The sequence below is a fragment of the Lycium ferocissimum genome, chromosome 1 (assembly GCF_029784015.1).
Source record: "Lycium ferocissimum isolate CSIRO_LF1 chromosome 1, AGI_CSIRO_Lferr_CH_V1, whole genome shotgun sequence".
Lineage (NCBI taxonomy): Eukaryota > Viridiplantae > Streptophyta > Magnoliopsida > Solanales > Solanaceae > Lycium > Lycium ferocissimum.
The window spans coordinates 64469905-64483812 of NC_081342.1; the positions used below are offsets into that span (position 1 = coordinate 64469905).

General features: G+C 32.7%; 1 protein-coding gene across 1 annotated transcript; it reads right to left on the minus strand.

Moving 5' to 3' along the window:
* Nucleotides 1–347: 347 nt before the first annotated feature.
* Nucleotides 348–5857, minus strand: LOC132057207 (probable xyloglucan glycosyltransferase 5). Its single transcript, XM_059449695.1, has 5 exons — nt 4911–5857; nt 3520–3828; nt 2934–3224; nt 2051–2164; nt 348–1476 (listed from the first exon to the last, which is right to left on the minus strand). The coding sequence occupies exons 1-5, from the start codon at nt 5637–5639 to the stop codon at nt 832–834; spliced, it is 2088 nt and encodes a 695-aa protein (XP_059305678.1). The 5' UTR covers nt 5640–5857; the 3' UTR covers nt 348–831.
* Nucleotides 5858–13908: the final 8051 nt, after the last annotated feature.

Consider the following 13908-nt stretch of genomic DNA (forward strand, 5'->3'; position numbering starts at 1 on the left):
TCCTCCATCTTTTATTTCAATGCACTCCATGGTAATTACTATTGCATGTTTTACCACAAATATATATATGGAAAAACTTACGCTCGATGTTTACACCAAACCACATCAGTTTACCACATAAGTACTCGCTTGAGGTGACAAACAGTGAAGGGCATGGGGTTCCATCTCGACCGCGTGGGGCCACAATTGTAGCATTGTGGCTCCCCCGTGAGTATTTATCATGAAGGTTTACAGGATTAGTCACTTCCTAAAGATAGGACGCAGGCAAGAATTATTCTACACCAGCGCATGGTAAAATAGAAGACATCAAATCAAATGTATAATATCAAAACGAACAAAAGCAAATGTATATGGATGGTAGGGTGTCTCATTCATTACAATAGAAAACTCCAAGAATTTGAAAAGCAAGTATTTGACTAGGCCTTATTTAGCCATTTAGATCCTTATATACATAATATGATGAATGTGAAATGCCTTAAACAACATAAATACTGTTTGAGAAATCTCAAAATCAGAAATAAATGAGGTAAAAAAAATGAGATTGCTTCTACCTATAGACTATGGTATTATTGACAAACAATTGACTCTCTGTAAAAGACTGACAACAATTACCCTATCTAACGATATTAGGGAATTCACACAGGCATCGCATAATAGTCTCGCTTACAAAATCCAACTGGCTTCACTTCATATAGCAGAAGTCGATAAGAGGAAATATCCGAGCTATTCCCTGGTCTCTCTTGTTCTGCTGGTACAAAGTCCAGACGAGATAAAATGTACCAATTCTTGAACACAATAAGTAGGTGGCTATTTCTCCTCTCTTTAACAATATTAACTAATCTGCTCTCCAATAAGATCGAGACCAACGAGGAGGAACGTCACTCCTTGAAAAAGTAGGAAGTAAAAGTGGAGTCCATGCGCAGATAAAAGGCTTCTAGCTGACGCCGTTAAGAGCAAGAAAGCAAGAGCTAGTTCTTTTCTGTATATTTTGTTGCTCTTCTTAACAGGTGTAGAAGTTTCATCTTTCTGTTTGTTCAATCGATTCAGCTCAGAAAGTTCACTTTCCGACGCCCCTCTACTAATCTGCGATGCCCCAAATGCTTTTAAATCTTTTTCAGCAGCAGCCAGTAGGTCAGATTCGGAAGACCTTCCTGCCTTTTTGGTAACAACCCACTCGTATGAGCTTCCCAATTGGAAAAGTCCGGATACCATCGCGTTGAACTTCGTCACTGACATAGTGTTTTCGAAAAGGAGGTAGGGGGCGATGAAAGGAATGGATTTTGGTGCGGGAAGGATGTTTAGAAGGGTCATGAGGATCGGTATGTAGCAAACAACCCAGAAAGGGAGCTCGGCTTCTGGAATGAACATGGTTAGAGGAAGAACTACGCAAAACAATGTGAATGAATAGAAGGGAAGAATGAGCTTTCTCAACAAAAAGAAGAGAAGTATTAAGTTGGCTTTCTTCCATACTGATATCTGCACAAAAGTTTCAAAATGAAGTTCATTAGAATTGTTATAACAAGAAGTACGCCTCAATCTCAAGCTAGTTGGGATTGGGTATATGAATCCTCGATATTCATTTCACTATCCCTTCCATTCTAATATAATGACATGTTTGGCCAAGCTCCTAGGAAGCCAAAAGTGCTTATTTTAGAAATTTGAGGAGTTTGGCAAAGCTTTTAGGGAAATGTTTGGCCAAGCTTTCAGGGAAAAAATAAGTGTTTTTGAGTAGTAGCGGATTTTCACAAGCTAAAAAAGTTTTTTTCCCCAAAAACACTTTTGGAACATTGGTCAAGCACAAAGTACTATTCTAATATTGGAAAAAGTGATTTTCAAATTGATTAGACAAACACAAACTACTACTCTCCAAAAGTACTTTTTTCTAAAGAACACTTCTAACAAAAAGCACTTTTCAAAATGATAGATTTTAAAAGCTAGGCCAAACAAGCTATTACTAATATTGTAGGTTCTCTAACATCAGGAGGAGTGCTCTTCATTAGAGTGTTTGATCCCAAAAATTTGTCCAAAGTAAAGAGAGGAGTCAATGTACCTTGGAAGTAACAATAGCAGGAAGACAAACTCGGAAAAGTTGCATGGGGCCAGAATGCCACCGATGTTGTTGCTTCCGATAAGCTTCAAAAGATTCAGGAACTTCACACAGGACCTGTTTTTTTCCATATTGATACAATGAACATTGTGATTAGATTTCCAAAGTTACAAAAGGATAATTTGAATAATCAAAATTTGAATGTTAACAGGTATAAGGACCTGGCAAAACTTCGTCAAACAGGATTTCAATTTAAACTTTTAAAAAAGAAAAGGGTCAAAAGAGAATCAATCTAACAGCCGTAAATCATTGTGTTTCATGAACCGGGAACGATTCAAGTAAATGACTCAGAATTTTCTGATTTTTCAACTAAAGTCAAAATCTGACATCTGACAGTGTAGAGTGAGGCCTATGTTTCAAGTTAAATAACAAGACAGAACGAAAGAGGATGAACAGTTTCACATTTCAAATGAAAGAATGCAACTAATGAACAGAGTTATGGACCCTTGAATCTTATTCAAGTCAATAAAACTCCAGCTTCTACTTGCAAGTGCAACACACAATAAAAATAACAACTACATATCGATCCCAAACTAGTTGATGACTAGTTCTATATGCAACTAAATTCTCAAAATAATAAAACCGCTTGCAACAAATGTTAGTCAAAGTAGCAATATAGTCGGACCTTTCTATAACAACATTTCACTATAACAGCCATGTTTCCTGTGGAACCGATATTTCATGTTATGTTATATTATATTTGCTCTATAACATGTCGCTATAGTAGCCAAAAAATATCGGGATAAATGACGTTGTTATAGAGAGGTTTGACTGTATATGGGACCATTAGCACATTTAACAAAAATGTGAAAGTGGATATCCTTACCCTCACATCATTAAGATATGTGAACTTCCAACCATTGAGATGCGCACGAACAGCAATATCCATATCCTCCACAGTTGTCCTCTCAAGCCAACCTCCAGACTCTTCCAAGGCTTTAATTCTCCAAATACCAGCGGTTCCATTGAAACCAAAGAAGTTTAAGAATACCCCATTCACCTGTTGTTCCACCTCAAAATGAAAACACAAGTTGATGTTTTGGAGACGAGTCAACAAGTTTTCATCCTTATTAACAAATGACCATCTTGTTTGAACCAATCCTAGCTCAGGATTATCCTGTGGCAAAGTCAAAGCATGCATGTTAATTGCCAACAATAACATCAATGAACTCACCAAAGGAAGAAAAGGTCCTTTTTCTTTTTTGGCCTCTCGGCCGTAAAAAATTTCGGGCGCTAGCCAAAATATACAAAACCTATACACTGATTATGCATATTATATGTATATTATAAGTATATTGTATATATATTGTATGTATATTTATACTTAATGTACAAAACATATACATTTACCGGACTATGTGTTAGAGCGGTCCAAAAATGTAATTATCCCACAAAAAAGAATATATTTTCACCTTGAAATGTGGGACTGTCTGCTTAAGAAAATCTGGAGTTGGTTGGAAGTCTGCATCAAAGATTGCAACAAATTCATAATCCTTCACATAGTCACAACTCATTGCGGACTTCAGGTTCCCTGCTTTGTAACCAGTTCTAACCAGGCGGTGCCTGTAAATTATGTTGATACCCTTTTGGCTCCATCTAGCGACCTCTGACTTTATTAACTCTTGGATGCACTCATTGTCAGAGTCATCAAGAATTTGAATCAACAAACGGTCTTTTGGCCAGTCAAGTTGACAGACTGCTGATATAGATAGCTCATATACCTGTGCAACGCCCAGTAACGGAGAAAAACTTTTGAATACTCAACTCAGAAGGGGGAAAAAACAGAAACTAAGAAGAAAAATATATTTGGTTCATTGCAAAACTACAACATCGTCTAGCAACCATGTTTTCTTGCATGCAGTGGCAGAGTCAAGATTTTGACCGAGATTCAAATATAAAAAGGTAAACATACGAAAAAGTTGACGGGATTCAACATCTACTAAATACACATAAAAAACAATTTTAACCTTGAACATGCAGTGTAATTTGCTGAAGAAGGGAATTCGGAGGAACCTGTTAACTAGATTGCAGGGATTGGAATAATCCGAGAAATCAGTAGCTGTTCAGGAGCTCGAGATTATCAGCTCAAGACGGAGAGGAAAGAAGAAGTAGTGTAGAGAAACTGTAATGATTTTCGTATATGAATTGTAAGGAGAACAATACCAGGATTTATACATTGAGAATGACTGAAATGAATGGGAACTGAATCCGGAAATCTGTTACTTAACCTAACTAACTTTAACTGCTAATAGTCGACTAACAGCTTTTGTAACTATTTTAGCTGACGTGGCTTCATCCTCCTGAATTAAGTGTGTCAGAACCCCCTTCAACCCTCTAGCTCCACCCCTGCTTGCACATAGAATGCGACTAATGTAAGCCTTATAGTACTATGTTTGAAGGCTAGATTAAGATCCCCAAAATGCCCAAGTTCCTTATTTGGTAGATACTAAATATGTCAAATACTATCTTGCAAAGAGAAAAGTAAGTCCCAAGTTTAACCAATCCCTACAGGCTACAGTGCATCAACTGCTTCCTTTGTCTAAAACAGAAAAAAGTAAGAAAGAGACCACAAATAAAGTTATAACAAGGAAACCGTAAATACAAATGATTTAAAAGCACCACAGCAAAAAAGGAGTCGAATTCACCTTAGTCGACGCGTATATTACAAAAATTCAACTAGTTCAAAGTCTGAAAGTAATTCATGTTGCTTCCTAATGCGAAGTTCGAAACTTAAATAGTAATAAAAATGAGAAGATAAAATATTCACAATTCAAAGGGCGGCAAAATAAAATTAGTGGTATACCTCTCTTTCGTTACACATAGGAATCTGCACAAGAACCATTGGATAGCTGTTGTTTGATCCCTCGAGATCATCTGACTTAAACGGATCCCCTTCAATCCTTGGCTTAATCTTCTTGCACTTTATGTACAAGCAACCCAAACAAAGTACCAAACGATCTAAAGACTGAATCAAGAACAAAACAGTACAGAATGTGGATAACCTTTGCACTGAAGGCGCGATATAATCAGCGCGAAAATCCAACCAAGCAACATATATAATGTGAAACAACCCCAAGACATCAGAAGTATGTGGTATTATATACAAATTTGGATTTTGGAAATAATGCCAACCTTTAAAGTAAGCAACAACTTCAAAAGCCAACATAAACAATGAAACACCCAAACAGACCTTAATTATTCTGAAAAGTAGTTTACTACTTTTCCCAAGTTTTTCACTTGCAAGTGAAACACCTTGTCTAAAAATAAGCCTATTCTTGATAGTACCAATTAAAGTCCACAAAATTGTTGCAACCCAAGCAAGACAACCAACAGCTTGATTAGCTTTAAGTAACAAAACCCAAGTTACTTGTTTAGCATTTTTGCCTCTACTTTTTTCTATAGGCTTAAATGCATTATCAGGACCATCAATTTCAACAATGGAGAAATTGGGATTCTCCATTTTTACTATCACTGGTGTTCCCCTTTGTTTATCCTTACCCCACCAGTCAGAAAAATTCAATCTTGGAGCCATTTTAAGCTAACTTGAAAACAAGAAAATCAACAGATCTTTTAAAAAAATAATAATAAAGAAACTCACACTATGAAAGAATTCAAGAACTCATTTCAAAGCCCTCCATTTTTTGTACAACAAATGCAACTGAATGTTAAGTGTAAAAAAGAAGTTTTTTTTTGGAGATTCTTTGCATACCCTCAAGGCTACTCAAACAAAAAAGAGCAAAGTGCCATTATAGAGGAAGGTATATACTCCATAAATTATGTACCAAAAGAAAATATAATACTCGTCTCAGTTTATACGACACACTTTTCTTTTTAGTCAGTCAAAAAAAAAATATGTAAACTTTAGTTTTTAGGCTTAACGAGATATCTGTAACCGCACAAATATTTTGATTTATTTTAGACCACAAGATTAAGAAATCTTCCTTCATTTATTAAATTCCGTGCCCGATCAAACTAACTCACGTAAATGGTGACTGAGGGAGTACTAACATAAATTACCAACTGTGAAAAACCTCTCACTTCTTCAAAATTTTACTCACTTTTTGGAATGAAGCTGTGAAAGTGATGTACTAAAAGGAAATATATTACAAACCAAAATGCATTAAAAAATAAGTGAAAATTCTCTAGCTGACAATTAATCTATTGGAACTGTAAATATGAGGAATGTTTTCATGTGTTGACTAAATTAGGTGAAAGAATAAGGCTACAGTGTAATTGATGTTTAAAAAAAAAATTAAAAAATCCAGCATTTAGATAAACTTCCTATCCATTAAACTCTTAGCTCAATTTCTCTTCTAAATTTTCTATTCCCTGTGTTTCAATTTACCGGATACACTTTTTTTTTAATCTGTCACAAAAAAAGATACATTTTTTTAGTTAGAAGTAATTTAACTCACAACTTCTTCTTTTACCTTTAATGAAATAATTTACTCTTAATGAAACGATTTACGATTAAATACAAATATACATGAAATTTATTTTCGTAGCGAGTTTTAATCTTTTTTTTTTCTTAAATTTAAATGTAAAATTAAATTATATAAGATAAATTGGGACGGAGGGAGTAATATTTTTTGTGGGGTTTGGGGGTGGGGGGTTGGTGTTGCAGTACAATGTTGGAAAGGGATCTGCAACCACCCATTAAAGCTTTAGTATAAAGTGTTAAACTTTGTTTTTGACATTATAAAGTGTTAATCTTGATTGTTCAAATTCATAACCTGATTAGACACTTTACACTAAAAGAATGGCTATTAAAGTAAGTGGATTTTTTAATTTTTTTTTTTTGCCCCCTTAAAAGTTCTTTTGTTAAGTGCTTTCTCAATTATTGTCAGTAGTATTCATTGTTTTTGCTTTTATTGTTAATGCTGGGAATGTTTGTTCTTAAGCCTTTTTTTATTGTCAGTGTTCTTAATTTTATTGTTGTTTTTGTGACTATTACATTTAATTAACATTAGTTTTTTACTTTCTTGGGAGCACAAATGACACGTAAAATTCCTTTCACTTTCAAAATTTTGTCATCTAAATGGATAAGTTTATTTATAAAAAATAGTACAGTGGCAGAATGTTTTCTTGTCCTATTTTGCTTGGCGATTTGAGCTGTTTTGGGATTCAAAAATATTGAGGGCCAAAACTGATCTTTGATTTACAGAACTAGCTGTTAGAGTATGGGCAAAGGAAATAAAGAAATAAGGCAAATTAACTATTAGAAAAATAAATTTGTAAAAGACTATAAATATTCATAAATTATTTTGATAATATATACAAAAAGTTTCAATTTTTATTTATACTTGGGGGTCGGGTTAGGGGGAGTGATGGAGAGAGTTCAAAGTGTTTTTATTGTCACGTTGGAAAATTATATTGCTGTCTTTTTTAATCAACTAATACGTGAAAATGACATCCCTAAGATTTGTAGGAATGATTTTGGTTTACTTTGGGAAATTTTTATTTAATTTATCAATACAGATTCTAAAGTTAGTTATTTCAGTTGTGTTTTATTTTTTTATTTTTTTCCCGGTAATCGTGTTTTAGTTTTCATTAAGAATACAAAGTTTTATTTCCTTCCTTTGAAGCAAATGTGAAATCAACTCATTTGAAATAACAACAACAACAACAACAACAATACTAACAATAATAATAATAATAAATAATTTAAAAAATAATAATGAAGAAACCAACGACGACGACAACAACATTGACATCCGGAAACGTGGATCTTGAATTACACGTCACGTCGCATCAAGTGTCAATTTACATAGAACGCTGGTAGATACGAACGATGATTCTATTAAATAAGTTAGAGGAAAAAACAAGAGTACTCGACTTTAAACAGAATGCAATTGGGGCAAATATACTTCATCTTCGAAAGTTCAAAAGTAAGCTTGAACCTTTTTCTTTACAGTTTAGTCGAAATTTACGTCTTTTCTTTATTTTTCTAGAAAAATTATCTAAACAAGTTATTTTGAATAAATAGAAACAAGAAAAGGATATAAGTAAGAAGGAAATTGAAAATAAATTATGAAAAGAGAGAGGTTTCACTTCACCGACAGATCACAAGGAGTATCTATATCTTCCCTTAAACCTAGGGCATAAAAGAGAGGCATATGCTATGGTCTCATTGGGCCACAATTGTCCACCCTTTGTATTTCAAGTGCACTCAACTGTCGGTGCCAACTAAATTACTACAAGTTTCTTGCTTCTTCACTTATCATTGTTACTAGTTTCACGAGGTCCGAGCTTAAACTCAAAATATAAAAATAGCTATTTTAATTAAAGAAATATAATTTATGTTAGTAATAATTAAATTACAATAAGTATATTTTTAATATATAAAAGCAAACTTTCATTTCACTCCTTTAATATTTTAATTTTTCGTTTTGATGAAATTATTTACTTCAAATCAGATGCGGAACCTGAATTTGAAGTTTATGAGTTCTGAATTCTAATATTTAAAGTTGTTTAGTTTAATAATATATATATATTTAATGAACTTTTAAGACAAATACATAAATTGAACCAAAGCGCTAACCAAATCCGTAACCAACTCCGCCTTGCTTCAAACTTATTTTGTATTTAAAATGATCAATTATAGTTAACAACAGATTTCAAAGATAGTCTGATCTTAACTGATAACATTGTCTTCATTTTTAACACTATATGGCATCATTTAATAATTTTTAAAACTATCTTAAAGTTATTTTAGTAAAGATCTTTTTAAAACACATATGAGCTCATTAAAGTATAAATATAAAGTAAAAGAAATGCCTACATGTAAGTAAAATAATTTTTAGAAATTTTCAATAGTCATAATATTAAGTAAAAGAAATGCCTACATGTAAAAATGTATAATAAGCAATAAATGAAAAAGGAGAAAACGAGAGAGCAACAAGAAGAAAGAATCTAGCAAAGAAATGACTGATTTTAGGTTAATAGATAGATCAATAGACGAAAGTAACATGGAAAATAAAGGGCAGCGGATGGGGTTGTTTTACCCTTAACCAGGATCTCGGGTTGCAGCCTGGGTATGAAAAAATCCTTAGTAGAGAGTACTTCTCCCGAATGGGCCCTACGCGATGTAAATCAGGATTAATCGGGCTCAATCGATCTGGGACACTAAATAGGAAACAAAAAAAAAAAAAAGGAAAAATACGGTAGGAGGTTTGTTAGCTTTTGAAAAGTAGATTATAAGAACAAAACATAAATTTCACTTAAAAAAATAAAATTAGGACCTAAAAGTAATTAATTAAAAAGTTTGACATTTTATTGAAAATTCTTGTAAGGACTACAAAAGCCCTTTGGTTGTTTCTTATATATATAGTAGTAATTATGGGAAATGGCTAAAATTATTTCTCAATCATTCGAAATGAAATAATTCTGCTCTCCCTTTTAATTTTGATAACAAAATGTCCTTGCTATTGGTCAAATAGTTCAAGAAAAAGAATTGTTTTTTTTTTTCTTGTTTTGGAGCAACTGCTAGTGTGAATGATATTTTTGAGCTAATTAGCTAGTGGAAGAGCATTTTTTAGGAAGTTTAACACTTTAACTAACAACAAGAGCGTTTCAGTACCAAAAATGAAATATAGGGTATAGTTCTTCTATATAGAACAATTCAGAGATATTTTTTACCCTTTTATTATTATTATTGCATTTCCTTATACTAAAGTATTTTTCTTCTTATTACTCCCTTTATTTTTAAAATGAAAACATAGGAATATAATATAATAAATAGTAATAGAAGAGGAAAAGAAAAGATGAATGCTATAAATATGCAATCTTGTTTAAGTCATACAAATTTTCTTTTGTTACACATGTTTTAGAATGATACTATATGTCTTTTCCATTTCATTTAGGGGTGTGTATTCGATTTTTCGGTTCAGTTTTACGTTATTCGATTTCAGTTTTTTGGTGTTCGGTTTCTAAAAACTACAATCCAATCCGAACAAAAAAAAAAGTTTGGTTTGGTTTGATTTGGTTTTTCTCTATCCGGTTCGGATTTTTTCGGTTTGGTTATTCGGTTGCGTCATATAAGATAATTAACATAATCAAAATGACGAAAAAGAACAAATATTATAGAGAATGAGAAGTAATCATGTTAAATCTCTTAAATATATTTTCTAATATAAGTCACACGGTAAAACTTTAAAAATACAATATTTAAAATTATATAAATACACGTCCATAACTTAAATATTGAGAAAGAGTCATTTTATACTCTAATACAAATTGCCACTATGTAAGAAAGGATGAAAGTGGTTAAACACTCAGACTCAAACTCCCTTAAATGTGTGTATATAATCATTTCAACATAATTAGGTTTTTTCAATTTTTCGGTTTTTATTTTTTGAAATCCGAAACCAAAACCAAAAATCCAATTTTTTAAATTTTCCAATCCGAAATCAAATCAAAAGGCCAAAAAATCAATCCAAATTAAAATTCGATTTGGTTCGATTTGATTTTTCGATTTAATCCCAATAATGCACACCCCTAATTTCATCAAAATCAATCTTCTGATGTAAATGATTAAGCCTTTTTTGCCTCCATGCCTTTGGGTAATAATTCATTTAATATTGCAACTTTTACTCCAACGTTGTCATGTCCATATATTAAATTATTTTGTGGACTGAACATATTTTTGTTTTCTTCCTAAGAAAATATTTAAAGAATCAATTTTTTTTGTTTTCTTCCTAAGAAAATATTTAAAGAATCAAATAATTATATTTGATTATGCTGTTTTAAATATTCTTGGACCTTATTCTTGAACTGATTTTTTTAGACTATAATCAACCATTCCGTACTTTAATTCAATCAACCAACCTATCAAAACTTGTTTAGGTCGATAGCTAAAAGAAAATTACATTACATCAAATCTCCTTTTTTCTACAGTAGCATTTTTCTGTTATGTTAAGAGCACGGCCGCCATGGCCCAAACAAAAATAGGGAGTAATACATTTCAACATAAAATTTATTTCAAAAATATCAAATACAGAAATTTGTATTCACCCTAAAATTAGGTGCATAGACCATCCTCTTTGAAAACTTACAGACATGGTGGCTAACGCATAAATTAGCCCATTGAGAATAAAAGGTTTACTCCTGTTTTCCCTTCAAATGAACTGATCTTTAATTTTGCCCCTTCAAATGGGCTGGTATTTAAATTTTTTCCCTTCAAAATCTTATGCCTAGCGGGGCATAAATTTTTGGGCAACTTACATAAATAACTACTTTTTGCTTGCTTTCAATCCTTAGCTACCTTTTTGCTATTTACAATTTGTAGCTACATTTAGGCATTTTCGTTGTATTTGACTGTATTTCAGTGTATTTGAATATACTGTTCAGTTGTATCCAACCTTATCTAATGTCACATATATTTGACTGTATTTGGATACATGCAACCTTCTCTGAATACATGTGTATCCAAAATGATGTATTTAAGTGCATTTAAATACACAACGGAGGCTTTGTATTTTAGTGTGTTTATATATTGACGTATCCTTTTGTTTTGGGTGTAGTTGAATGTATTCGACTGTATTTGAATGTATTTCAACAAATTTTCAAATACAAAATTTTAAATACACTGTATTTACCCGAAACATTGTATACAAACATATATATAGATCATTCAAACAGCACATACAGTCAAATACATCTGGTTTGCGCTCATAATACAATCAGCCAATGACTATATTTGAATGTATTTCAACAAAATTTCAGATGCAAAATTTCAAATACACTGTATTTACTGAAAAAACTGTATACAAACATATGTACATAGATCATTCAACCAACACATAAAGTCAAATACATCTAGTTTGCCCCCCAAAATATAATCAGCCAACGACTATATTTCAACAAAATTTCAAATACACTCAGATCTTAGATACAACAAGGAGAAGAAGCCATGAATTCTGGTATCCGTCAGATTTGAGAAGCGTAATGGAGTGGAGGAGGCAGTGGCGTTTCTCAGATCTGGAGGTGTCGCCATGGAGGAGGAAGAAGCGGAGGGGGAGATGTGGCCACATTTGAAGCAACAAAACGTGAGAAAGCTAACTTGATCGAAGATTTGGTATTTGGTCGCAAAGACGGAGGAGACGATAGCGGCTGAGGGAGAAGAGAGAGGGAAATGTATTTGGCCTGAGAGAGGAACACACACACACACACACACATAGAGAGAGAGAGAGAGAGAGAGAGAGGTGAGGGAAACGAGTGGAATGAGGGAGAAATATAAGCCATAAATCTAATGTATTTTGGTATAGCTATGAATGGTAATTTGCAAAATTACTGCAGCTACTAAATATAAATAAATTAAAAAGTGGTTATTATCAATAATTACCTCTTAGAGGTAGTTATGCCAAGTAATTATTCCTAAATTCTTTAAGGGAGCTGGCATAACTTGTGGATATCATGATGTGTAATTTATGTCCCTCTAGGTATAAGTCATAAGTTACACATCATAATATCTACAAGTTATACCGGCTCCCCTAAAGAATTTATGTCCTACTAGGCATAAGTTCGATTTTGAAAGACAAAAATTAAAGACCAGCCTATTTGAAGGTCAAAATTAAAGACCACCACAAAATAGGAACAAAAGTGCAAATGACCCTTTAGTAAATAGTCCAAGTCAGGATGACCCATTCAATTCTACCTATGGGCTGGGTAGTTCATGAAATCCATGTTTTGCAACTTTCATAAGTAAACTATGATGTATTGCTATTATTCACAACTATAATGTTCCCCATTGACCCCATTCCCTTTTCAGGCCGTTAAGCGGCATGTAGAGTGACTTTACTATCTTTTTATGGCACGTGGGAGTTAAAAATAGGCAAAACACAATTGCTACGAGGCATTTTCATCACTTTTCTTTTTAATTATTGTTATTTTTAAAAAAAAATTAAATACAACAAGTTTAATGCTAAGAACCTTTTCAAGGGTAAATCTTTAATTGGTCTCTGCTTTGATTCGTCAAATCGTGCAGAAGTAATTACAACCCAACTGTTATATCCTGACCCCAAACATGATTTAGCTGTCATTTTGAGTATAATTGAGATTTACTTGCATGAACTCAAGCTGTTCTGAGGAAAGAGAAAAAAACTGAAAGGAAGGACGACCAAAATTTAGTGCAAAATGAAGAAAGTTACTAACATTAGAGGCGGAACCAGAATTTTTGAAGCTTATGGTTCAGATTCTATCCCTTTAAGTTATTGGGTTCTAAATTAATCATTTATAACTATTAATTAGATTTTTAAGACAAATATAATTTTTGGACAAATCTCTAGCTCTGCCCTCGATTAAGATGCGCGTAACTTACTGCATCGAAAAAGATGCTACAGAATAAAAGACTAGTACAATAGTGCATAAAATGGACAATATCGAACAAAGTAACATAAATTCACCATGGATCATACTCTTTTACTTGATAATAATATCAATGCGTGATCAATGTAATGAAGATTTTAGTTTTTACCTATCTGCAATTATTTATATATATTTATTGAACAACGAGGTGCTAATTGTGCGTCAACCTGGAGAATGTGAGATATGGGAACTGCATATATCCTCTTTGGTCTATTAAGTTATTATGTTCAATAGTAATATATGTTGAGTCTAAAATTTAATTAGTCCAATTAAAGGTTCGTCATCAAATAATACAAGTAAGTGATTTCTCGTTTGATGGCAAAAGTGATATTTCATAATTCATAAGCTAGCTGGTCCTTTCTCTGAACTTAAAGAAAGAATGTTACTACATTTCGCCTCACTTTATGTGTTATCTTTTTTCTAGTCTTTCTACTGCA

Coding starts and splice junctions, on each gene's coding strand:
- LOC132057207 (XM_059449695.1), bottom strand. CDS start 5,639: ATGGCTCCAAGATTGAATTTTTCTGACTGGTGGGGTAAGGATAAACAA. Junction 3,225..3,519: donor AGACAGTCCCACATTTCAAG/GTGAAAATATAT, acceptor ACTTTGCCACAG/GATAATCCTGAGCTAGGATT. Junction 1,477..2,050: donor CTGCTATTGTTACTTCCAAG/GTACATTGACTC, acceptor ACTTTTGTGCAG/ATATCAGTATGGAAGAAAGC.